This window comes from Gymnoscopelus microlampas (genome assembly GCF_963454915.1).
Source record: "Gymnoscopelus microlampas genome assembly, chromosome: 21".
NCBI lineage: Eukaryota > Metazoa > Chordata > Actinopteri > Myctophiformes > Myctophidae > Gymnoscopelus > Gymnoscopelus microlampas.
The window spans coordinates 20,169,189-20,196,432 of record NC_139958.1 but is presented as its reverse complement, the minus strand read 5'-3'; the positions used below and the strand labels follow the sequence as shown (position 1 = coordinate 20,196,432).

Here is a 27,244-nt window from a genome sequence, read left to right as displayed (position 1 = left end):
ATCTTTTGAAAATAGCAGATCTACAAGCTCACAACGTGTTGTGTTGTGAGCTTGTAGATCTGCTATTTTCAAAAATACAAAATATACTGTATATATAGAGCTTAAGTGCTTAATATATGTTTAGTACTGACTAGTAACTAAAGTTTTCAAATAATTGTAGTGGAGTGAAAGTACAATATTTTCCTCAGAGATGTAGTGGAGTAGAAGTAAAAGTATTGAAAATTGGAAATACTCCACTAAAGTAAAAATTGTTGTACTTGAGTAAATGTACTTAGTAACTTTACACCACTGCACAAGTTCAGAAATGCATTTTGTCCCTAAACTATTCAATCTAACTATATAAATGGCGACCAACTTCCGCACCCTCGGTGTCCACACCCCACAGCTCTGTTATCGACTAAACAACGCACCGCCAGACCACATGTCGCCAACTGACTCGCCACGCCGGCCGCGCTGAATTTACGCCTCGCGTAGGGGACATCTCACTGCTCAATACACCTTTTCCACCGCGCAACATAATTAATTCTACTCACCAAATGTCGGACAAAACGGAAGGGGAGGCAGCTTCGTACCGTTTACCGTGCGCACGACCTCATCACCACAACAGCACGCAGCCGCTGCGGGGGTTTTTTCCTTTTTTTCCAAACTTTTTTTTTGGTCACCATTTTCTCCAGGCACCATTTCTGGTGTAACGTCGGGTGTTTCTTTTCACCAGCCAATCACCTTTCACGTTGCCACGTCCGTTGCCACGTCGCGCTGACGTACGCTAAACAAGCGCTGCCGTGCGCACAATGCAAACGAGCCCAAAGGCGCGCCAAAATCAGCCGACCATTGCTTAGACACAAAGTCAGACCTGGCAACGCAGCCTACGCCAATCATGTGTGAGAGATCTACAAGCTATGGGGCAGAGACGCCACCGTATCTTAGCAACAACTACAGCGCTCACTCTCATTGGTCGTGTCACGCTAAGAGCAGTCTCCAGACAATGGCATCGCAGACAGCTTGCTGTTACTGCTGTAGCCATCACAGGCAGTTGCAGCACGACGGACAGGGCGCTGTGATAGCTGCCATGTCGCTAACGCTAACCTGGTTGTCATGCCTGCAGCGCCTGTGCAATCACTTTGTCAACAATGCACGTTCGTGTGGTGAATGTCTATATTGCTGCTCAGTTCGTCCATTGTAGATGGTGTATGTTTGTGTGTGTCTTCTGGAGAACTATGTCGCTCCACAGCAACTACAGTAACTAACGTAATGGCAGGACCGCCCCGTGCAACAGATGTTAGGCTGCATTATGGTCATGTAGTAATTTCAGATAATTTCGCTCCGATTAGAGCAGTGTTTCTCAACCCTTTCATGTCGCCCCCCCCCCCCCCCCCCCCAAATACACGTACTTGATCTGGGACCCCCCCATTCTGTTTGACTCCGTTCCACAAGTAAATATTGTGAAAATAGCCGATCTACAAGCTCGAAACGCCTCACGTTCAGAGGCTTTGTAAGCTTGGAGATCGGCTATTTTCTACATGATTGCCTCTTTCTTACATTCTTTGCCAATGTGGCCCATGTTTTCATAGCATAGTTTATTGACTACTTCTGTTGCAGAAATGGCCATTTCCTTTACTTTCGGTTTTTTATTGTCTCCGCCAGGCCGAAAGGCATGGCGCAACACTATGTTTCACCCCCTGTCCGTCCGTCTGTGATAGCTAATCTCTCACATCGTTGACTTGATCGCAGCAAAATAACAGCCCGATGTGGAGAGTCAGTGAGAGCTGGATAAACGACGTAAAATGTGTCAAAAGGAGTCTGTACGGCTGTCGATAAATGAACACATGACGTTGGTGGGAGAGCAGATATTGTGTCTTTTGGACAAACAGCAGCGTGGTGCTGATGTTTGTTGTGTGAAGCAGCTTAATGTCAGAGTGTTTGTGTTGGAGCGCCTCAGTGCGGCTGCAGAGTTCATGTGCAACCTCTTCCAGAGAGACACAGAGACACTAGAAACTCTGCTGGGGAAAAAAAACACTGCTGGGCATTGACTTTCCTATGGACATTGATCTACACACTGCAGGTATATCTGCTACACACACAACATCAAACTACACACTGCAGGTATGATGCAGCGTTTGCATTACAGCCAGCATGCCAGCGTAGTTCCCATATGGTTTCAAGGTGGCCTAAACCATATGGACCCCATGTCAGCAATGTCAGCGGCATCCACTTCAGTCCCAACTGCGATGCCCATGCAGGCTATAAGTAGCTTCTACCTGGCCCTTAGGTGGGCCCCAACTAGCCATGTTTATGTGGGACCAAGGCGGGTCCTAACTGGGTTTGCCCATGCAGGCTTTAACTGGGTTCTACCTGGGCCCTAGGTGTACCCTAACCAACCACAGTGCAGTGCCCATCGCTCCAATTGTTGTGACGTCAGGGCTCTCAATACTGCACATTGGTGGAGGAGGAGGGGCCGCAGGGCGACCGCACACATCGCTGAACCAATGGTAGCCCACGGATGTTTCCTCTGTGGATTTACAATCTGCCCCTCTATGCCACATATCATCCGCACTACAGGGTCTTCACTGACAAAGCCACGGCCCCACTGACCCTCATGACGCTACGCCACTTAAACGTGCGGCAGCATGCGCTGGGTTGCCAGGTTTGCACAGCCTGCGCCAGAAACAAGCAACCACCTTCATGAAAAAAAAAAAAACACCGAAATGGTCCGCAATGTTCCAGGGGTGTCCCCGCGCGTCCCAACACTCCACAGGGGGTCAGTGGACCATCAGGGGGTCCGCGGACCCCCTGTGGACCCCCTGAAACATAACAAATATTATTTCTTCAAATTTTTTCCTTTTTCAAAAATTTTTTTCCACAGTTTCACTCCGGCGATTTGGGTCCCCCAATATACACACGGCTGGGCCCCGTGCGCGGCTGGGGTTGAGGGGGGCGTAGCCCCCCGAAACTCTAGTGTTTTATAAACCAACGGTAGTATATTGAAATCAATTATTTTACAAATAAGGAGAACTTGAGTGGCCCTACCCACTAGTCTCAACACCAGGCTCATGGGATGGATAAACATTGTTGGCTTTTAATGGTGTGCTCAGTTGTTCAGAGTCTACTTAATCATAGGATAATTAAATGATCGACTGACCTTGAAATAGTCCACTCTGCACATTCAAATCCAGACTGTTCATTTAACTCTGAGAAACACCTGTAAGGGTCCTGTAAACTTCCAGAGTTATATTAACACCTAACAATTTTGCCGGGCGCAGTTCACAAATCAAATTGGAATAATAAACATTGACTGTAGCTGGCTTCAAACAAGCCTCATGCTTCAGATCTGAAATCAGGTCAAGTTTGCGGAAAGGCTTCTCCGTGTGATTCAATCCCAAACTGTGAATGCTGTGGATGAAAATTCCAAATTGTGCATGAAAGGACCTCAGTGTTTTTTGGTTTTGTACGTTTTATATGGACATGCTTTTGGGTGTGTGACTATGTGAAAATGTTGTGTTTGGAGCACATTGAGTAACGTACAAATGGATGTTGCCATAGGCAATACAGCTAAAACAGAGAGTTTAATTGATCCTGCGGCGATATTTGCTAGAAAAAACACCAGTGTGTACTGCACTGTATGTGGACACTGTAGCTTGTCTTTGATGTGGTTTCAATCAAAGGGGGAATAAGAAATATTTTGTGCCTCAGTCAAATGTTTTACAGCCCACGAGTTTGCAATCAGCTGATATCCTCCAAAACAAACTTTTATTAGTCTGTCCATGAGAATATTCTGCTAAACACATCACCTCTTGTTGTAGCCACTGTTGTTGTAGCATTTACAGTAGTAAGCTTGTACAACTGTCAATGTTCAGTTTTAATTAATTTACACCAATAACAACCTACCCCAAAATGAACCATGCAGATGGCATTACAGTATACCTGTTAAACTCTGAACTTCTGGTGCATAGATCTCATTTGCAGTCAGTTCAAAAGTATTGCAGAAAAAAAGAAGCTGCACCCTTGAGCAACTGCTAACCAGTGACATCATCCTTAAGTTCTGCTAACCAGTGGCATCACATTTGAAGTACTGCTAACCAATGATATCACCCCAACCAGTGACATCACCCTTTAAGTAATGCTAACCAATGCCATCAGCCTTGAAGTACCACTAACCAGTGACCTCCCCTTCATTCTCCCGTTGGCTTTCCTTCATCAATCTTTTGAGGTCAACTAGGAAAAGGTGGTCAGATGGGAAAAGGATATAAAAGCAGAGCTGTTTTATAAATAGCTGCTACTAGGTTAGCTACTGTGTATTCATGCCACTTTCAATGGGGCTATTTGGGTGGACTCACGAAAAACCACCAAAAGACCGGGTCAATGAATGGTCTCTCAAAATCCGGAAGGAGATGAGAATGGTTGACAGACAGATTCGAGACATTCAGAGGGAAGAGGAGAAAGTCAAGAGATCCGTCAAAGAAGCAGCTAAAAAGGAACAGAGGGACGTGTGTGTGATTCTAGCTAAGGAGCTGATCATGTCGAGGCGAGTTACCACCAAGCTCCACGCTTCTAAAGCCCACATGAACTCCATACTTCTCAGCATGAAGAACCAGCTTTCTCTACTGCACGTAGCCGGGGCCCTTCAGAAGAGCTCGGCGGTCATGAAGGCCATGCAGGTCCTGGTGAAGATCCCGGAGATCCAAGCCACGATGAGGGCGCTCTCGAAGGAGATGATGAAGGCCGGCGTCATCGAGGAGATGATGGAGGACGCGTTTGAGAGGATGGAAGACGTGGAGGAGATGGAAGAAGAGGCGGAGGCGGAGGTCGACAAGATCCTCTATGAAATCACGGCGGGCGTCCTGGGCAAAGCGCCCAGCAAGGTCACAGACGCCCTGCCTGAAATGGAGGCAGAGTCAGAAGAGGACATTGCCGAGATGCAGTCTAGGTTGGCCAATCTGAGGAACTGAACTTGTCTGCCCTCTATCATACAGTGGTTCTCAAGCCTTGTAACCCATTAAGACCTGAGCCCGATTCTACAAATGTCTTCTAATAGTTTTCTGGAAAACTTTGTATATCAGTGGTGCTCAAACTTTATCACGTCAAGGACCCTCAAGATGATATGTTTTTGGCCTTGGACCTGAAAATATTTTGTTCCAGGGACCCCCAGAAGCAAAGATTTGAGTTAAAAAAATATATACATTAAAATATTTTTTCCACATAATCATCTTGGGTTTGCTCTATAGGACAGTTTTGCATTCGAAAAGGTTTATTTTTTTCTTGACGCCATCTTGCAATGATTATAGATTTTTGCAGTATGTGCTGCTACCATTCTCAAGCCAAGATATTGCCCCCCATCATAACATACATAAAGGATCTAACAGAAGGCAGTTGTACGTGATGTAAGCATGAGAAGCTTGCCCGTGCAATAGTTCGTATTGATGAATAGCATCAAGCACACCAAGTATGTAGTCACACCGCATTGCTTTCTTTAAAAGTCATCCAATAGCTAAACATTATTATGACAACTTCAGTGACATCGGTCTGACTCTTCTAGAAGAGACGTATTGATTAAGTTAAACATTAAGACTTCAGTGACTGTTGGCCATGGATTGGGTCCTCTGAAGTAACATGGGTCTGACTCTTCTAGAAGGGGCATATTGATTTGTCCTTGTCAACGTTGACACGCTGCTATTGGTCATGTAATCACTTTGCCAGCAGATCAAATATCTGTCTATCGGCCTATAGTGAGGATACCTGATCTAATTCCACGTATGTTAGCATTTTCCCTCCCAGACAAGTAGCTGTGTTTTCACTCTGCTGTCTAATGCAAGCAGTCCAAATGATGATCCCCAAAATAAAATTGCTACTTTTTACAGCATGGCTCCCTATGGGGCAAGCCATCTAGAAGAGCATCAGTGTGTCTGCGTATGTGTCTGTGTGTCAGTGTCCACAGATAATCTAATAAATCACTGGATCGATCAGTGCCACATTTCTTGTCTACATTGCCAGTAGGCAAATTAAGTAAATCCCTGAATATCTTTTCACATAATGTGAATATGTTTTAACTTTTTTGAACTTAAATTCTATACTGGAAGTCAATGGAGGTCGGATTGGGCTGAACATTTGCCCAAATTATAACTGATGTCATGGATAATTAATGTGGAAGATCCACATGGACGTGACGCGATTATTAGACCCCATCTTGTTCTGGCAATATTATATAAAAGAAAAAAGTTAGGACCTTGTACCAGCATGATGCCAGATCCATCCATAACAAAGACGAGATTCACAGGATTCTCTTTTTGTCACGCTGTACTTAAATGATTTACATAATAATGTACAAAGAGCAGAGACGGTGTTTACAATAGCGTGCGACGCGTCTTCCTGCAGGCGAAGGAAGGAAGAGCATATGGTCTGAATGCAATGCTGTGGCAGCCACCGTCTCCGCTCTCGTGTACATTATTATGTAAATAATTCAGGATTCAAGAAGATTTGTTTGTCACACGCTCATGCAAGTATGTGCAGTGAAATGTCGGCGTGACATGCTCCGCCACACTGGGCTAACAATGTACAGTGTATGATGAAAACAAATGAGCTGCATTAAGTAATAAAGTGGATCAGTGTAATGTGTATCAACTTTGTAAAGTGTGTCAGTGTATACAGTGCGTAATACTGTGCGTATGAATGTATACTGTAAGTGTGCAAAAAAAAAAAGCAGGATCAATATACAATTTAGAATTAAATTTGTATCTTCTCTGGGTTACCGAGCCATTTATAAAGCACATTTACAATGACTGATGTCAACCACAGTGCAATACAGATAAAAAGATAATCAAAATTGTAAAAAAGAAAAGAAAAGCAAAACATTAACCTGTTAAAAACCGGAAAGAATCTGTGTCATTTTATATTTTCGTGTTGGCTATTAAAAAATGGCTGATCTACAAGCTCACAGTGCGGCACGAAGTGAGCATGTACATCTGCTATTTTTGAACATTTTTGAAAAATCTTGAATGTGTGAGAACTACTTTAGAAGGCATTTGTAGAATCGGCCTCAGGTTTTAACTGGTTAAACAACAGTAGAGCTAGGTCTTAGGGTGCCAGGCTCAGAGAAAAGAAACAAGTCTTTGATAGAGATTTTAAATGTCTGTGGACTGCCAGGACTGGGCAGCTCTGATGTGGAATGACAGGATACTCCACAGCCGGGGGGCGGCCCCCGCAAAAGCTTGGTCACCCCTAGTTTTTAGTCTAGTCTTATAGGCAACAATATTCTGTGCTGAACTGTAAACTATTATATAAAAAGAAATTCATGAATATACAAAAGACACTCAGGACAAGTGACAATTATTTTATGCTTTTTGATGACTAGAAAAAGAGTAACTCTTGGATTCAAAAGCCATTTGCCACACACGCATGCATGTGCGCGCGCACACGCACACCCACACACATGCAAATAATGGCATAACAAAGACTCATTGCGGGCTAATCTCCTTTGGTGTTGGCTTGAGGTCGATGTTCACGTACAAGAATCAGGATGTGCTCATTAGCCTCATTGAAGGCACTCACTGGCCTCTCAAGCTGTTTACATCCTTCTTGTGGTAGTACACACACATACACACACACACACACACACACGCACACGCAGGTTTGTATTTCTATACTTGTGAGGATCACATCAACATTAAGGATGGGAATTTCATTTTTTCATTATTTCTTGTGCCATTTTTAACCCTAGGCCAAAATCTTTACTTTTGTAATTGATTTACAAGAAAGTCTTTGTTTTAGTGACCAGTTTTCGTGTGGATGAGAGGCCCAAACGTAGAGGAAAACATCTGCATTTAGATCAGGCATGAATAACTCCAACCCCTAAACCTAACCATTAAATGCCTAATCGTAACCCCAACCTGAATATATTCCTAATTGTAAGCCTAACTCCCCAAACCTATTTCAACCATAAAACAATCATTTCTCTTGTGAGGACCAGAGCAGTTATCCTCACACCGTCTATTTCTCAAATTCTACTGTACCTCACAAGTATACTAATACAACTACACACACACGCTACGCATTCTTCCTCTCATTTGTGCTCTCTATCTTTCCCTCAGTGAAAGCACAATGAAAGCACTTCTCTTTGGCATGAGTAGACAACTTTTCAGCCCACCCCCTCTCTCTCTCTCTCTCTCTCTTTCTTTATATCTCTCTCTCTCTCTTTCTTTGTAGAAATGTGACTGTCTTCTCAGTCTGGAGGCTTACTCTGCAGATCAGAAGCGGCGTGTCTGTCAGTGCCTGAAGGACAACATTGAGAAGCAGCTTCAGCTTCACAGGAGAGATCCCATCTCCCCACACTTTGAACAGGTAGGGAACACACCACACATGCACGCACGCGCGCGCGCGCACACACACACACACACACACACACACACACGCACACACGCACACGCACACACTCATTAGACTCACAACACCATAATTGTCAGGTTTTTCCTTTTCTCAAGGACACGTTCATATTTTTGACATCCCTGAATCTTCCTAGTCACAAGTTACAGTTTTATTTGACTTAAGTTCGATTCAGAAACTTAAACTTTGATACACACGGACCTTTATGCTGTAGGTCCATTTCTACACTCCCAGACCTCTAGTTTGAGGCTGGTAAATAAGCATGCTCGGTGCAGTATTTTGTCCCGAGTTCCATGCTGGCACTGACAAAATCACCTGACTGCACGGAGGTGTTATATTGTGAGCCTGAACCGTATGTCAGCAATATTCACACTGACGTTATGCGAGTTTGATTAATGACAGCAATAAATAACCGGAAAACAAATATGACGTCCCTCTTCCCCTTTATTTGGAGAACCACTTGGACTGGATAGTGCACACAGACCAGTCATAAAATGATGATATAAAATGCTGCCACTGAGTGTTTTTTTGTTTTCTTTTGTAACGCCAGAGTACCTGTCCCACTGCTGTGAGTCACATGCCTGTATGTCATTGCCAAGTCATAATGATTGGGGATTGCTTGTTTTGGTTGACTTAGTATTCTGCGTATATATATGCAAGGTTTTACAACGGAAGCATGACTTTTTCAATCACTTGAGAACTAGGCAGGCGCACCGACAGCGAGGCCTTGGGGCTTGTGAGGGGCGCCCAAGCGAGCCGCCAGGCGAGTGAGTGCCTGCGTCGAGAATAGCGCATTGCGACACATTGTGAGCTCGTAGATTGGACATTTTTGAAATTTTGGGAAACTTTTTGAAAGATTTTGAAATAATGTTTTCTATATGACTAAGTTGGACTAATATCACATTGAGAATATGCAGGCAGACAAGTTGATGAGGCTCGAACCTCGAGTTACACTCAAAATAGGGATGCCAGGTTGATTGAAAAAAAATCTCTTTTTCTTTGTTTCTGTGGGGGGAAAGGGGGGTATTTTAGCCTGACGCTCACCGTTGTTTCACTCCATTATTCAGTCTGAAAGCTCTCTCAGTGCAGCCGTTTTCTGAGGTGGGGCCGTGGCCAAAGTGGGACTCGGTTAGATTTTCAACCGAGAAAACCCCGCCTTTCTATAGTGTCACCTGACCCTGAATGCGAGGCTAGCGATTCAGGGGCTGGAGCCAGGCGAGGGGTATTTGGGAGCAGGGGGAAAGTTGTAGGGGACGTTTTAAAGAAATAGGGCCCAAACCAATATATCGGTCTAGCTTTAATCCATAGCGGACATTGTACTCCGACCCCTACACATAATTATACAGTATAAATGTTATATACAGTACATATCAGCATAGCTTAACCCATTGATACCTGGAACGCATCTGTGTCACTTTAGATGTCTTTGGCTATTCAAAAATAGCAGATATACAAGCTCATAGCGCGGCACCGAGTGCCGCGCTACGAGCTTGTAGATCTGCTATTTTTGAAAAATCGTGAAATTTTTTTTAAAATATTTTTTTCCGTTTTTTTTTTAGGATTTTGAATGTTTTTAGACGCTGCCTCAGGTCTTAATGGGTTAAATCAAAATGCTCCTAACCATCTGTGTGCCCTCTGTCGCCATGTCACGATGGCAGTGTTATTGAGGATGCAAACAAACTCTCAAGTACTCTCTAGGCTCCCCGTGGCCCTGCTGGAGGGCCTGGTTGCTGGGGGAGCTGTGAATGATGTTACTATGGTTCCTGGTCGTGTGGATCAGCACTGCCTTGGGAAACTTGCCCCAATTATTCTCTGGGCTCTTGTTTTGTGTTCTGGAGAGATTGTGCTGGAACATTTTGATGAAAGTTAAATGGGCATGTTTGAAAAATATATAACCTTCTGCGAACCTATCAATATACCCTATTGTACAATAGTTACAAGTACAAGTCCGTCATTCAAAATTGACTTGAGTAAAAGTACAAAAGTATTGGTATCAAGCTCTTGTAGATATTTTCAAATTGCCAAAGTATATATATAGGTCTGAAGTGGTTTCATGATAATAATCAAAATCTATAAAGTAAGTTTTCAAATAATTGTAGGCCTAGTAGAGTAAAAGTACAATATTTGCCTCCGAAATGTAATGGAGTAGAAGTAAAAGTACTGAACAATTCGAAATACTCCAGTAAAGTAAAAAAAAATACCTCAAACTTGTACTTAAGTTGAGTACTTGAGTAAATGTACTCTCCACCGCTGTGTTTTACCCACGGTCAACCCAGTGTCCCAACGGTGTCCACGGTTGTTTTCTTTGCTCTCTACTTATATGACTATTTACCCTGCTGTTCGTTGTTGACGTGGGTTCTCTGGCTGCCATTTACTGATCTCACACTAAGAGCGTTTGCTAAGAAACACATGAAAGTGAGAAAGAAAGACCATTCTCTTCATCATCTATGAAGTGGACAGGTGGTTTCCTTGATTATGTGTGCCTTTGTTTATCACCCCTTTGCTGTGTGTTTTCATGCATGCAGGTGTGTGTGTGTGTGTGTGTGTGTGTGTGTGTGTGTGTGTGTGTGTGTGTGTGTGTGTGTGTGTGTGTGTGTGTGTGTGTGTGTGTGTGTGTGTGTGTGTGTGTGTGTGTGTGTGTGTGTGTATGCGCGCTCGTGAGTGTGTGTGTGTGTGTGTGTGTGTGTGTGTGTGTGTGTGTGTGTGTGTGTGTGTGTGTTCGTGTGCGTGTGTGCGTGTGTGTTCGTGTGCGTGTGTGCGCGCGCGCGCGTGCGTGTTTGTTTGTATGCGTTTGTGTACGTGTTTGTGTCATTGTTGTTGTAAATGTGTCATGTGATCTGAACAAAGGGTACTGTGTGTACTTGATCCTCAGTGATGTCATAATGTACAATGGCTCCCCAGCTGGGCCATTAAACAACACAACAGTAAATTTACTACGTGTGTCTGTATGTTGCGATGCTGTAGAGCAGTCTGCTTATGACTGTGTGTGTGTGCGCGTGTGTGTTCGTGTGTGTTCACGATTCGTCTCATTTGGTGCCCCGGAATGGAATCTTTGTACTGATTTGAGTGAGGTTGGGACAAGATCTGAGAAGTAGCAAACATTTTGTTTTGCTAAAATTGGCCTCATGGTGGCGCTATTGTGGGAGTGTGTGTGCAAAGTGTCAAGCTGATCAGTCCAGCGGTGGTCGAGATTAGTTCACAGATGGATGGGATGGAGGGACGGACAAACTCACGGGGGCGAAAACATAATCACTTGTCTTTTATCCTCCTATACCGAGGATAAACATAGGGCCGTCTTCCTGGTCTTCACAAGAAAAGATGTTTCATGATTACACAAATTTCAGATTTAGGCTTGATTTATACTACTGTACTTAGTTGTGCAATGTTATCCTGCACCCAAAATGGTCACTTTAGGGTTGGGGATAGAAATGGCAAAAAAAATATAAAAAGGGCATTTATAAAATTACCGTCCCAAAATGTTGATGTCCTCACAAGTGTAGCAATACAAACTGTATGTGTGTGTGTGTGTGTGTGTGTGTGTGTGTGTGTGTGTGCGTGTGCGTGCGTGTGCATGTGTGCACCACTGTGATTCATCCCATAAGATGTAAGATTCAGTAACTCTCTGCACTGCTTAATGTTACTGAGGCGTGGAATGACCCCCTCCTCCCCCCTTGGTCAGGACTGCAGACTCACTCCTTGTCTTCCACCGCAGTCTGAAAACTCACACCCTAGCCACTGCTCATTCCTTCAATCCCCTCTAGTTTTACTTACAGACGCTATTAATACAATGCAGATTTCTTGCTCACATGTTATTTAATTATTTGTCAAATCAGGTTTATTGTATTCTAATGTACAAGCATAAAAATCATGTCACATCCAAAGGAAATTAAAACACATACAGTAGCAGGTAAAAAGCAATGAATAAAGTAAATAAATGTTACTTTATTTTGATAGATATATGTTTTGATTGATAAACTATATACGGTTTGCTTGACCACATCAATCCTAATAATGTTATTTCGATAGCATGTTATCTGGACAGCTGCTAGGTTGATGTTTATCTGCTACCCACTTAATAGTTTTCTAGGCACTCTATTTACGTGATATTTTACCCTGTTGTTTGTTGACTTAACGGTTTCATGCCATTTACTCTGATTTCCCACTTGCAAGTCATTGTGGATAAGAGGGTCTGCTAAAGGCCTAAATTGTAAATTGTCTCGTTTAAAAATCATTCATCATCCTCAACCAAGTGGAACATCAAATAATCCTTATTCCCTCATTTTCCGCTCTCAGTGTGATAGTGGTTACGATAATGATTGTTTTAAAGCAACAAATATTTCCAGTTCAATCAAGAGCAAAATTGCCACTGTCCTGGAATGACTTTGTGTGTGTGTGTGTGTGTGTGTGTGTGTGTGTGTGTGTGTGTGTGTGTGTGTGTGTGTGTGTGTGTGTGTGTGTGTGTGTGTGTGTGTGTGTGTGTGTGTGTGAGAACATACTTTTCCTCTGTGGTCTCATTTGTTTTCTGACTCGACGTCACTCACACACACACTGACTTCACTTGGCCAGTTGACCAACTGATCAGTCATAAAGCAAAATGCCATCGCTTGCTCAAACAATGAGAGGTTCCTACTTCAATGCACAGCATCATAAGTTATTTCTGTTTTCATTATGTCCAGTCATAAACCAAAATCCCATTGATTATTCAAACAATGAGAGGTTCTTATTTTCATCCACAGCATAATAAGTTATTTTGGTTTTCCTCATGACCTCTTAACCGGTCTTTCTGTAGGGAAATGATTGTTACTATATGCTGGTGCTGCGACACTATTGTATGCCTGAAGTATTATTCAGGCTGAAGTGGTTAATCATGACAGCATTGATCTACTTTTAGATGTGAATGAATTCAGGTTTATTTTTAACCTACTGTATGTGTGGGGTACCTTAGGGGCAATTAGTTCATGTCAAGACATGTTTTATCACATGAAAGTCATCTTTTTCCAGTGCATAAGCCTTAACAGAGAATACACAAGCAATGCCACTACGGAAGGCTTTCAGAGTGTGTTTTGCATTGACTTATAAATCAGTGATTCTCAACCTTTTTCATTAAGGATAGATCTACTTTTTTATACTATTTTTGCCCTCTGGGACCTCAATCTATACTGTAAAATCCTCAGTGTTAATTTAACTCTGAGTGGTTACTAACCATACATAATTTAGCTGGGAACCCCTTCAAGCCCCCCTGGGGGTCCTCGGACCCTACAATGAGAACCAGTATTTTATAAAGTACAGTCAGAGTTATTCTTTTGTGTTTCTTTCTGTAACCCTTCATTTGTCGAGTTGTGCAGATGTGTGCTCGTTCACACTATTTCCCTCGCTCTGTAAGTCTTATAGATTCAAAGATACATCCGACGTTTGTAGCTGCTACAAAAGCTACAACGCTGCTACAAAAAAAGTTACAGTACAAAGCTGAAAATATGCTGTGTAGCTTTGTGTCTTTGTATCGTTTGTATCTGCCAGTGTGAATGCAGCATAAGGCCCATTCTTTATTGTCAAACATAGAAGAGAAAGTGTGTTTCCCCCCTAAAGTTCTCACATAAAACACCACCACTTTGAAAGTGGTGGTGTTACATTTTACATTTGACATGCAGCACATGAGCAATCGCCTCAAAGAGCCCCCCCTCCCGGGTATTCTTTCCCGAAATGAATGCAAACAAACTATTTATTTTAAGCAGTCTCAGCACAGATTCTCTAGCACCTAAGTGATTTAGCTAAATCTCTCTCCATTCAGCCTGGAAATGGGAAGCAGACCCGTGTGCATTGCGAGATATGTTAAGCACTGCTCAGAGACTTACACCAGGGTGGGATCTTCTTTCAAAAGTGCCAAACTGCAAAAAGAGTGTTATTTCTGCCGACAGTAGCAGCTCTAGTGTAAATAGAGGAGTGTGTGTGTGTGTGTGTGTGTGTGTGTGTGTGTGTGTGTGTGTGTGTGTGTGTGTGTGTGTGTGTGTGTGTGTGTGTGTGTGTGTGTGTGTGTGTGTGTGTGTGTGTGTGTGTGTGTGTGTGTGTGTGTTGCGCTCGCACGTATGTGCTCATGCTTGCGTGCGTGCGTGTGTGCATACATGTGTGTGTGTGTGTGTGTGTGTGTGTGTGTGTGTGTGTGTGTGTGTGTGTGTGTGTGTGTGTGTGTGTGTGTGTGTGTGTGTGTGTGTGTGTGTGTGTTTGTACATGTGCGTGTGCGTGTGCTTGCGAGTGCACGGACATGCAAATGAGAGTGAAAGTCAGACTTAAGGATTACTCTACATTCAAAGGCTGTGGGGACCACTCTCTTGATGTTTGGACACGAGGACTTAATTTTGGCCTACATGTTGCGGTTGTTTTATCTTACAGAGAGCAGGCGAAATGATACCGTAAGTGAATTTGGGACCAATTGTTTATGATGGCCATTGGCCAAAACTCCAGTGCTCCAATAAAATAAGTGATTTTATGTAATACATTGCTTTTTCTCCCTCTGAGGGAATTTGATAATAGCCTGGTAAACCATCCCGGTCAAGTGAATTCACATTATCGTGTGTCTTCTGCCGACCCCAAGCGCTGTGTGGGCGTTTTGCAGAAACCAAAAAGTGGAAGAGCCAATCAAGCGTCTGCGCTCAGAGCCCTGTGATAGGCTCTATGCACAGCAGCCATTTTGGAGAAAAATTGGGCCTCTTCTTACTTCTTCCACAGGTGTTACCAATGATACTAATGAAGGCTCTGTTCCATTCTGGTCAAACAGAGTCAGGGTGCTGATATTGTGCATGTTGGCTCACTAGAAATACTAGTGGGTCTCAAAGTGTGGTCCAGGGACCCTCATGGTTCCTTGAGAGGGTGTAACTCTGAGAGTGTACAAATGGAACCAAATTTGGTTCCATTTGTACACTCTCAGAGTTATGGGGGTCCTTGAAATTAAAACGTTTGAGAAACACTGTGCTACACTAAATGGAACAGAGCCTTCATTACTGTCATTGGTAACACCTGTGAAGGAAGTAAGGAAGGGGCCCAATTCATTCCCATTATGGCTGCTGTGCATAGAGCCTATTGACAGATGCTGATTAGCTCTTCCACTTTTTGGTTTCAGTCTTGGCTTATGCATTAAGTTTATGTAACCAGTCAGACTGTGACTTTGGTTTAGAGCAGGAGTTATTATCCAAAGTAATTCTGTGGAAACAGTGACAAATCTTAATGACACTTCCTCTGAACTTGCACTTTGTAAGTCTCTCTGGATAAGCTTTTGCTCCCTTACCATTATCTCCTAAAGCCTGATTTATACAGCGCTTTGTCACGGAACAGTGTTGTGCCATAATAGTTCAAACAGCAGTTTATTTTTATTTTATATATCTAGTAAATGTATGCCTTACTTCATCATACAAGAGTGTCTCACACAAGTGGTGAAAATAGCAGATCTACAAGCTTGTAGCCTCGAGTGTAGATTTATACTTTTTTAAGTATTAATATACAAGGTTTCCTCATAAACCTCATGTCCAAAACTGTTACTTTTTCAAATTCAAAAACAGCAAAAGTAGCAGATTTACAAGCTCGAAACGCGTCGCTTCGCGCCGCGTTTCGAGCTTGCAGATCTGCTACTTTTGATGCTTTTGCGTGACGCTGTAGTGTGATCAAGTAGGGCGTTCATTTTAGAAAAGAAACTCAAAAAGTTAGAATATGGACATACAAGGTTTCCACCCTACAGCGCCGATATGCACTGTTATGTAAGCCAGTACTCATTACAGTCCTAGAGGAGCGATTTCTACCGCTGACAATTTCCTGGAGGTGTCCTATTCTACACAGGAGGTACTCAAGAGAAGACACATCATAACACTGCATCATTGTCCTGCTGCTATGGCTGTACTGGGTCGACCCAGGGCAAGTGAAATGCTCAAATTCAGTGCTTTTCAAACATTTTCAAGGGCCGCCAAATTAATATGTATTTGGCCTGCGAACCCCCATCTGAAAAGTTTTTGTGCCAATACGTTTTTATTGCAGATCTACAAGCTCATTGCGACGCGATCTGAGCGTGTAGATCGTCTATTTTAACAATAGCCAATGTATATACATGTATAGTGGTTCAACTTCTCTGGGACATAAATGTACAGTACATACATCCTAACACATTATCAGTGTACATCAGATTAAAGCAATGCAAGCGCATTCATTTGTCACACTCAAAGTACACAAAGAGATAAATTAATACATGCAGCTTGCATGACTACACACGCACACACACACACACACACGCGCACGCACGCACGCACGCACGCACGCACGCACGCACGCACGCACGCACGCACGCACGCACGCACACACACACACGCCTGTGGACACACATACACTCACTCACATGCACATGACTCCCGTGTGGCGTGGTGTCCTAGAGACCATAAGCTTCTGAGTTCATCCCTTGGAAAGCTTCCGTTACGTTCTTGTCTGGGGCGGCATTAGCAACTAATGCTGCTAGTACATTTGACACACATACACGCACGCACGCACACAGACAGACAGACAGACAGACAGACAGACAGACAGACAGACAGACAGACAGACTACACAGTTTGTCCCATTCTGAAAACAGCAACTCCCACGATTAACAATTTATTATCAACAGCCTTGGCGGAACAGTACTGGTCTGTTTTTACTTCTGTCGCAATGCGTTTTTGGCACATATTGTGATCAGATTTACCAGTGGTTGTCAAACCTTTTTAATTTCAAGGACTCTCATATCTCTGAGAGTGTACAAATAAATGCCATTGTACACTCTGAGTTACAGCCCTGTAAGAGTCCATTTGGAACCCGAGGGTCCCTGGACCCCACTTTGAGAACCACTGACATTTACAGTAGTGGGAAACTTTTCAACCGGAGCTGACAAACTGAAAAGTGAAAAGAATAACATTTGTATCAGAAGGTTGACAGGGAACCTAGCTGTCCTTGAAACATAATGCCTTCCTGGCTCACTGATTCTCCTCTGACTCTGGCTGTCTGATTTCATATTGATAACAATCTGTTATAGCAGCACATGTGGGTTTAGGGTAGTCTGGCTTTGGACTGATTACAGATACAGCTCGCTGTACCATGGAATCTGTTTTAAGGTATGTCTGTTTGGGAAGCTAAAAAGTATGACGTACTCGGCGGTGGAAGAATACTCTGATTAATACCGCAATATAAAAATACTCTGTTACAAGGATAAGTCCTGTATTCAACATTTTACTTGAGTAAAAGTACAAATGTCTTTGCATCAACATAATAGTACATAGTTATAGCGAGAGTGGGTTGGGGTTAGTTGAGCAAGTTTTCTTTTTCTCTTAATTTGTAGTCATTATGCCAATTCCCCAATTCCCTTAGTAATCTAGTTCCTGCCACCGCTAAATCCTGCAGGTATTGTGATCGGCCAATCTTTTCCGGTGATTGCCCGGCCAAGCCAGACACACCACATGAGGATTCAAACCCCTGGGCTCTCTATGTGGTGGCGGGCAAGAGCTTTACCCCTGGGCCACATGAGCCAGTTTTTTACTCTAAAATTTAGGTCGGTGGAACTCGGGTGGTGCAGTGGTAAAAGTGCCTGGCCACCACCGTGGAGGTTGTTGGTTCGAATCCACCGTGGTATGTCCGGCTTTGTCGAGTGTCTATTCGAGCCCATGTTCGAGGGAGGGAAGCCGGGGCGGGGAGGGTGATATTTGTCACTACTAGTGTACATGTACTCCTACGGGCTGGGACGGCACCTGTCAACAGGGAGTGTTGGGCGTGAGGAGTAGGACGAAGGCTCTACGTCCTTCCGGTGGGGGCTCCTCACTGGCAGGTGAGCCAGTTGGATACAACAGCTAAACAACACTCACAGAAATGTGTGTGGAGAGGAATCAATTGGCATAACGGCTAACTTGGGGCAGAACTAATACTTCTAACCTTATTTTGGGGTGTTGACTTTCAAATGTAGTAATAAGAATACAGCGGAACAAAACAATGAAAATACAACTTAATAAAAGGTGGTCCTTTGGCTCAATTTATACAGGTCAGGGATACTGCTGGGAAGCAGGTGGGTAAATTGTACTCCAGATAATATCGACTGCATGGTACAGCATCAGCATGCTGCATACAGTTCAAAGTCCTGTTAGGCATGCAAGGTAAATTGAGCCATTTGGGGTAAAACGGAGCCGTTTAATTATTAATGTTGGAGAAAGGATAAAATTACAAGACGCTATTTGTCAAATTAGATTGAAGACAATGGTGATTTATTTGACTTATCTCTAGTTAAGAGTTTTTTATTGCTTTTTAATTGTATGTGACCAATATAGCCTTAAAAATGTTAGGTTAGTGTGGAGGATTGAGCCCGATTCATACTTCACGTCAGGCAACCCCGTGCCGAGAATAGCCTTCCTTCAAGCTTTATGAGATAGAGTATTGTTGTATCAGACTTAGTCAAAGGCATAACATTGTGATAGACATGAGAAACTGACCATGTGTACTGTACATGAAACTGGATCATGTGCTTAAAGGTCCCATAGATAATGTTTCTTTTATCCATTATTGCTTGATGTGCATATAGGGGTCTCCCCGTCCGGCTTCCCTCCGCTGAACACGTCCAATTGTGTTCATAGACGGTCGGCCAAGCCGGATGCACCGTGGTGGATTCGTATCCCTAATTGCAACTTTGTATTACAATAAGATGTCACATTTGTGCCTGTTCATTCATTCATTAAAACCGCTCGAAAGACACCGAGTGAGGTTACCCTCCCTCATTTACAGGGACATCGAGCGAACAATATAAAAAAGCAGCAAACAATGAGACAAACACAGACAGGAAGACATATAAACAATAACTTATGCAATAGACCCTAACCGTAACCCTGACCCTACATTCTAAAATATATAAAAGTGAAATACTAGATTAAAAACAATTACAAACAGATATGCAATGGAGCGTGACCATGGATTTGAACTGTGCAAATGATGGCATTGAAACCAACAATTGTTCTGTGATTCATTAACACAAATGTTGGATGAGTTCTCCAATTTGGCACAGTAAAATGTTACCATATGTTTACCAGTGATAGAATATTACCTTATATAACCTCATATGCGGTTTGAAAAGAAAAAGTGAACTGACCTACTGAGGAATTTGTTTGGTGAAAGGTCAAGAGAAAGTTCAGAGAAATGAATACTTATTCAAAAGTACAAATTACAAAGTACATTTTCTGTTTAATATCAATGCATTGCTGTATTAAAACATTGTAGATTATTTCTATATTTTCACTTAATTTGAAATATGGCTTAATGGTTAATTCCTAGAAGTCTAGTGGAGTCAAAAGTACAATATTTGTCTTTGAAATGTAGTGGAGTGAAAGTCATATTTACTATACTTAAGTACAGTACTCATGTAAATGTACTTTATTACTGTCCACCACTGTCCCTGAGCCTCTGAGCGATAGGGCTTGGTGGTTATCAGAATGTTCACTGGAGCACTTGATGTTCTGTATGACATGTTCAAGGTAGTCAGCTAATCGTCGGGTGCAAACCTTGTATCCAAATTAAAACGATTACTTTTCAGGAATTGAAAGAACCTTCCATTGGATCTACTGTAGTTATTATTTATTTACAACTTGATAATACTTAAAAGGATCCCTGGCTAATAAGCTAAATATGCCTTAATGCATTATAATTCCCTCTATAACTAAAATTAAAAATGAAAAACACCTTAAATATTTTTACACAAGTTGATGATGACATTTTTCCATGTGTGGTCCAGCCCTTGGAATGTTATTAGCATGTCTTAATAAAACTTACTATTTCCTATGGTTAATATGAACATCAAAACAACATTTTAAAGGTTTTATTAGCACATGCATTCCATATTTTCCATAGGGCTGGGCCACACATGGACAAATGACATCATCAACTTGCAACGGGCATTGTCTCGCTTCAGTAAAACAATTTCTAAAATTGTAATTTGTAGCACGAATGCTACTTTTTTCCCGTCTACCAAACTCGTGTAACAACTTGACCTGATAGTTGACCGTTTTTTACAGCACAGACACAGCTCATTCTCACATCCCATCCTACCCTGTGGAGACAGGAGAGAGTTGTGCTGGGAGTTGTCCTCTATATCTGTCTGACTTGTCAACACTCAGGAACTCTGACTGAAAACTAGAGCTGTTTTGACATGAATATAATCTCATTATCTCTGCCATGCCGAAGGCCGGGAACAGGGATTATGTTTTTTTGCGCTCGGAGGCAAACTGCACGGGTGCTGCCTTAAAGACATGACTCAAGGAAATAAGGAAACATATGCAACAGAGGTGTGGAGTGGAGTACATCTAGTGGCTGAATGTTGTCTAGAGGACTTTACCTTTAATGCTTGAAATATTATCTTGAGTGTACAGACAAGCTGTGCACTCGCAAATATGTGCACATGCATTATTTTGCTTTGATACTTCCCCTTTAGGCCAGTCCACACCAATGCAACTGCTTGTGACTGCAACTCATTGCAACTACTTGCAAGTTGCAACCATTATCTCCAAATGGCACTAGTCTGCAACTGGTCAGTCCACACCGCTGCAACGGTCTCTAAAAGGTTTTGTTGCAAGGAGAGTTGGTGCGGTCTGGCCTTTTGCTAACTCAGTTTCTTGTGTACCACTCGTAACAGGGTGTCCCATCTGGTCCGCGCAATCTGCCTTAGCTTGTCACAGATTTGTGTCCACACACACACGCAGGGATTTGTCCTCCCAAATCCGACGTCCACATTTTTTTGTTTTTGTTTTGAACTTTTAGTAAGTGGGGGGGGCTTTTTTCCCCTCTACACCAAATCTCTTAGCCCCAAAATAGACGATCTACAAGCTCACTACGTGTCGCGTTCCAGAATATGAACGCTGGGGTGGTCAAGTGGACTTTTACTAAAAGTAGCACTACACCCATTCAAAACAAAAAACTTGGAAGTGGGATTTGGGAGGACAAATCCCTGCGTGTGTGCATGTGTGTTTGTGCACATGAATCTGTGACGAGCAAAGACAGATTGCGTGGACCAGATGGGACACCCTGTTACGTGTGTGGTACACAAGAAACTGAGTTATCAAAGGGGAAGTATCAAAGCAAAAATAATGCATGTGCACGTATTTGCCAGTGCACAGCTTGGCTGTACTCTCAAGATAATATTTTAAGCATCAATTATTGACCACTTGAACCCCAGCATCCAAAATCCTTTTTTTAGAAGTGGGGGGGGAGTATGTCGCTCCCCTGCACTCCCCCCTCCCCTATACACCCCTGGAAAGAAGTTATGAAAAACAGAAAGGATATGAGCGGATGCTCTCATCTGTCTAGTCTTGAGCCTTCTTGCTCCATTTGCGGTGGCTTGCTCCTATCCTCCTCTCCAGTTTGACTGTTTTAGAGGCAGCACTCGTGTTAGAGAGCACTCATGGTTTGTTTACGGTCATGTGGGACTGCCCTCATGCCACTATGACTCTGTATTCTCTATGCTGTGCTAGCTGCTCACTGCACTTCCTGGTTTGTTGTAGTCCCAAGAATCCCCCTGTGACTGAGAAAAGAGTTCCAGTGTAAAACAACGGCTTCAAATCTGCCAGGCATTTACTGCTTGTGTGAGTTTTTTAGCCTATTCTTCCTTACCCACTCACGCACGCACACAGCAATTGTATTCCTTGTCACCTACAGCAGGGGTTCTCAAACTTTTTCGTGCCAAGGACCCCTAAATTGATACGTGTGTGGCCGCGGACCCCCATCTGAAAATATGTTGTGCCAGGGACCACCAGAAGCAAAGATTTGTGTTAAAAATCTTCCCCTTTTAAAATAAATACTTTAAAGATTTGCACACATTTTCAAGATTTTTCTAAAATAGCCGATCTACAAGCTCATAATGTGCCGCGCTATGAGCTTGTAGATCTGCTATTTTTGAATAGCCAAAGTATAAAATATGGATAAAGGGGTTAAAATGATTGTGACTAATTACCCCCTGGTATCCCCTCAAGGACCCCTGGGGGTCCCTGGATCCCACTTTGAGAACCAATGACCTATAGGACGATCAATGTCGTGGCCCTGTCTTTAAACTTTAATGGATTTTCTCTTTGCTGGAAGTGTGTTTGGGTTTAATTTAGCTCAACCTTTAACTATTCATGACGATTGTGTTATATAATTGTACTGTAAATATATACACACACATACCGTGCATAGCTGCAGGGTTGTGGATGAGACAATAATGGGCATAATTCAGAAGAAGTTAACTCATTCAGTTTTGTCTGCCTGTCTGCCTGTCTCCGAGCAATGTTAGTCCAGCCTAAAGGCCTCAATCTCCCAATTATAAATCTGTGTTCTGAAATGTGTTAAATTTCAACAGCTGTTCAGACAGTTTTTTCCCCCGCCCCATTTGAGAAATATTGCTAACATTAGGTCAGCATTGTTAATTGAGGAGTTACGTAAACTGTACTTTTCACCTTGCTTGCACTACGGCAATACTTTATTTCCACGGTTAAATCACAAGAACGTTGGAAATGTGGCTCACCTTCAGACATTTAGTTTAATACAGCTGTAAACAACAGTCGTTGACTCGTTTTGCTTCAGTGTTCATGGTCCCATATCGCACAGCATCTCTGCTGCTTAGGTCCTGGGACCAGGGATTTATGGCTGTTATGAAATCTCAGATAAAATGAAAAGCCTTTGCAGTGTGTGCCCCCAGACGTTTTTTGTAGTTCCAATATTTCCCATTTTCTCCCAATTTAGTCGTTAAGCCAATTCCGTGATTTCCCCACACACTTGCGTAGTCTTGTCACTGCTGACCTCTACTACTGGTTGGTCTGTGGGCTGGTTGGTCCGAGGGATGGTATTGAAACCCTTCGGATACACAGTCGCCTGCCGTTTGTTTTCACCTGCCAGTGAAGAGCTTCACCGGGAGGATATTCATCAAAGTTCAACACCCTAGCGCAGTGACAAATAACATTGTCCCTGTCCACCTTTCCTCCTGCAAACATGGCCAATTGTGTTAGGCATTGTGCCCCAATCTCTGATTTTGAACGCTCTTTTAAAATGTCCTAATGTGTCATTGACTGTCTAACTTTTTGGTAGGCTTTAGTTTCATACAGTTTTAAATTTAGTCGCGCAAAATTGATTTTACAATGTGCCGCATGCATTCCTCAAATGGAGATACAACATCTGACTCTCCCAAATGATTCAACGGCCATTTTTAGTTACAAGAGCTGATACGGCTCACTTTACATGTTCAGCCAGCAGATGGGCCTTCATGGAACAACTGTGCGTGTGCGTGTGCGTGTGCGTGTGCGTGTGCGTGTGCGAGTGCGTGTGCGAGTGCGTGTGCACGCGCATGTGTGTGTGTATGTGTGTTTGCATGCGTGTGAGTGTGTTCGTGCATGCATACCTTTGTGTGTGAGTGTTATTAGGTGTGAAAGACGTGCACCCTGCTCTACTTTGATAGGCTTTGATTCAATGCTTTGATTCACGATAGAGGCACTTCTAAAAATAGCAGGTAGGGAGAGAGAGAGAGAGAGAGAGAGAGAATGAGGGAGAGAGGGAGAGCGTAATGATGCTGCTTTGGTCTCTAGAGAGTGAGTAGCATTTGTTCTCACCCCCCCTGCCTTTTCTTGGACCTCATCCCCTCAATTCCTTCTGTCTCTCTCTCACACTCTCTTTCTCTCACCCCTTCTCTTTTCTAATCTCTGTATCCTTTGCAAACCCCTCCTTACCCCCTTTTTCAATCTCTGTCTCTCTCCCTCTCTCCCAATCCCTCTCTTTCACTCCCTCTCTCTCCCTCTCTCTCCCTCTATCTCTTTTTCTCTCTCCCCCTCTGCCACTCCCCCTCTGTCACTCTCCCTCTCTCTCTTTCTCGCATTCTCTCTACCTCGCTCTCTGTCCCTCTTTCTCTCTCCCCTCTGTCCCCCCCCCCCCTCCCTTTCTCTCTCTCTCTCTCTCTCTCTCTCTCTGACTATCTGTTTCACTTTGCATTGGCACACGCTCACACACATAACAAAAACAGTCGGGGAGAGCCAGGACCGCAGCTCAACACCACACCACACCACACCACACCACACCACACCACACCACACCACACCGGGACAGGACAAGAAACTGTGGCAGAACAGAATAATACAGGACAGGAACACATATGCGCTGATATTTGATTTTCAGCACTCATCTACAGTGCTCTGTCTGAGGGTGTGTGTCTGTGTGTGTACAGTGGATTAACTGTGCTGACACGTGCTCGCACACACACACACACACACACACACCCACACACACACACGCACCGTCCGTCCGTCCAGTCCCCTGGGAGACACAGCAGCAATTATAAACATATACACTTGTGCGCAGGCGGCTCGACCAGATGCCAGTGTCTAAGGTAATGTACAGGAAAACACATTTATTTTGCATTATTGCTTTGAAGGTTATGTATATCTTTATTTCTGTATATTATGGTCACAGCAAATGCTGTGGTGTGTGTGTGTGTGTGTGTGTGTGTGTGTGAGTGTGTGATTGTGAGTAATCTCGCCCTTTCCTTTATCACTCTATAAATGTCGATCTAAAATGTTTAACTATGTCGGGTCTAAACTTTTGTCATGGACATTACTTTCTGGGCGTGTTTGCTGGGAAGTTTATTAGTACCTGAACACAAATTAAAATATTGGTTTCAGTTTATAATTATTTAGTCGCATGACTTAATATATATTTCACAGGACGGGTATATTTAAAGGTATAGAGTAAGTGATTTATTTTGGTTAAAACAAAACGTTTTTTTTGTGAAAAGGTTAAAGCACTATATTCTGATAGAAATCATTATTATAGAGTGTTTGTTCAGTAACAGGGGTCTCTCTGCATCTCCAGCTCTTTAATTAACAGAAAATACATTTTCAGGTAGGTGACAATCAGGAAAGAGTACACATTTATCAGCTTCATTTTTATAGTGTTCCAGTTCCAATTTTGTTTGCTCATTTCTTGGTGTCATCACATCCAATTTCACTTATTTTATCTCTATCCTGACTGAGTTCTCTATCCTCCTGATTGGATAAAATTGGTATCCTAAACTGAAAATGCATTTTCTGGTTAATTAAGAGCTGGAGAGACATGGAGACTCCTGTTACTGAACAAACCCTCTATAGCAATGAGTACAGAATATAGAGTCATTTATCACTTATTTTAACCAAAGAAAATCACTTACCCTACTTCTTAGTTCATGTGACAGCATATTAAGTCATTGGTGGATGTTGACATAGTTACATTTTGTATATCTTTAATATTTTATATAAAACCATAGCAAAAGTTTTTACAGTATATCTGCACAATACTTTGAGGCAGTGGTTCTCAACCTTTTCAGGGCCCACTTGAACATCTTTAAAGCACTCACGGCCCACCCATCTGACCACTTAACATGGCAGCCTATCGTGTTAAGTGCCGGTCAGATGGATCATGGCTGGACTGCGTGCGCTTTCCCAGCATGTTTATTTTAATGATCAGTCAATCGATTGTGTTCCACCTGGGATCAATGGAACTGACGTAGTACATTTTAAGTTCTTATTTATTGGTATCACTTTTTTTATATTATCATTCAAATCTTAGTGTTTTTGCCAATTATTTCGACGCCCACTTGCAATACCATTGCGGCCCCTTCGGTGGGCCCCGGCCCATAGGTTGAGAACCGGTGCTTAGGGGTATTGAACACAATGCAGAGGTATTGAGCTGTTACAGTTTGGAATGAATCAAGAGGGGTTCGTGACTCGTGATTCGTGAGAGAGAGAGAGGCAGAGTGAGAAAGACACAGCATTTTGTGTTGAAGCTGCAACTTGTTTTAATGAATACATGTCATTTGAATCAATCTTTATGGTAGATATGTTATTACTAAAATATAACTAATACAGCTGCAGTGGTTGGAGGTGGTCTCCCTATACTCTTGCACTGAGGATATCTAGACCAGTAGTACTGCCCAAAGCTCATAAGTGCAGTGTTTCCTCCCCAGGCAATGCGGGGATTGCCTCTTGGGTGAGCGGCACAATTTAGCTTTTTCATGAGGGGCTGCGCCTGGGCACGACAAAAAGTTATGGGTCACAGCTTTAATTGAACTCTGAGATTGTAAATAGGGACCCATAAGGGTCAGGAGTTTACTGTACAGAAAAGTAAGGTTGGCAGTTGTTATGTTGTTAGGACTTTATAAAACATTGGCTTTTAATTCCGTTAATACACAGCTCGTACTGAAGTTTGACATCTTGCCTTGGCTTATTGATTAAGCTAGATTTATTAAGACTTGCGTCATATCTTCCCAACATTCAGTGCTTTGTCTGAAAGATAGTGGTTTATTCTATGGTACAGTTTTCTTATATTTTGCTTTCACTTGATGTACATTTCGTATATACTGTATATTTCATACGCGTAACACACTTCTCTGATGTTTTCGTGTTGGCCATAATGGTGACATCCAAGATGTGTTGTGTGACGTGACACGGTAGTGACCTTGTGACCTGCTATTTTTGGCACGCAACGCACGTCGATACGACGTGAAGCAGCCTTTAGTGTGTGGGAGTGCATGTTTGTCTGTTTTGCAGATGTTTGTCTGATGCATGTGTTAGTTATCAGTATTTCAAAGTTAAGTGTATCTGTGTGTGTGTGCGCGTGTGTGCGCGCGCGCGCGCGCGCGTGTGTGTGTGTGTGTGTGTGTGTGTGTGTGTGTGTATGTGTGTGTGTGTTTGGGGGGGGGGGCTTTGTGTGATGGATACTAATGGCTTTGTGATTCCTGTGGGACTTTGGCAAGCATGGCCTTAATGTCTTGGCAAAGGAAAAAGAGGGCGGGGCGCTCACCCTTTTAATGGTTGTATGCTCAGATGTATACGCACATGCACGCAAG

The 27,244-nt window shown here is 43.0% G+C and overlaps 2 protein-coding genes across 6 annotated transcripts in view; both read left to right on the top strand.

The window, feature by feature from the left end:
- Window positions 1–27,244, top strand: part of rgs3a (regulator of G protein signaling 3a) — a 216,347-nt gene that overhangs the window by 103,915 nt on the left and 85,188 nt on the right. For 4 of the 5 annotated variants that reach the window (XM_084047372.1, XM_084047374.1, XM_084047373.1 and 1 more), the window contains one exon: window positions 8,197–8,331. In XM_084047372.1, the coding sequence (XP_083903498.1) occupies window positions 8,197–8,331 (135 nt within the window). Of the gene's footprint in view, window positions 1–8,196; window positions 8,332–24,632; window positions 24,752–27,244 lie in introns of those variants that run through there. The other variant, XM_084047376.1, reaches the window with a different exon arrangement.
- Window positions 4,311–4,946, top strand: LOC311037257 (charged multivesicular body protein 3-like; the record flags this gene model as incomplete). Its single annotated transcript, XM_084046380.1, has 1 exon — window positions 4,311–4,946. The coding sequence occupies one exon, from the start codon at window positions 4,311–4,313 to the stop codon at window positions 4,944–4,946; it is 636 nt and encodes a 211-aa protein (XP_083902506.1).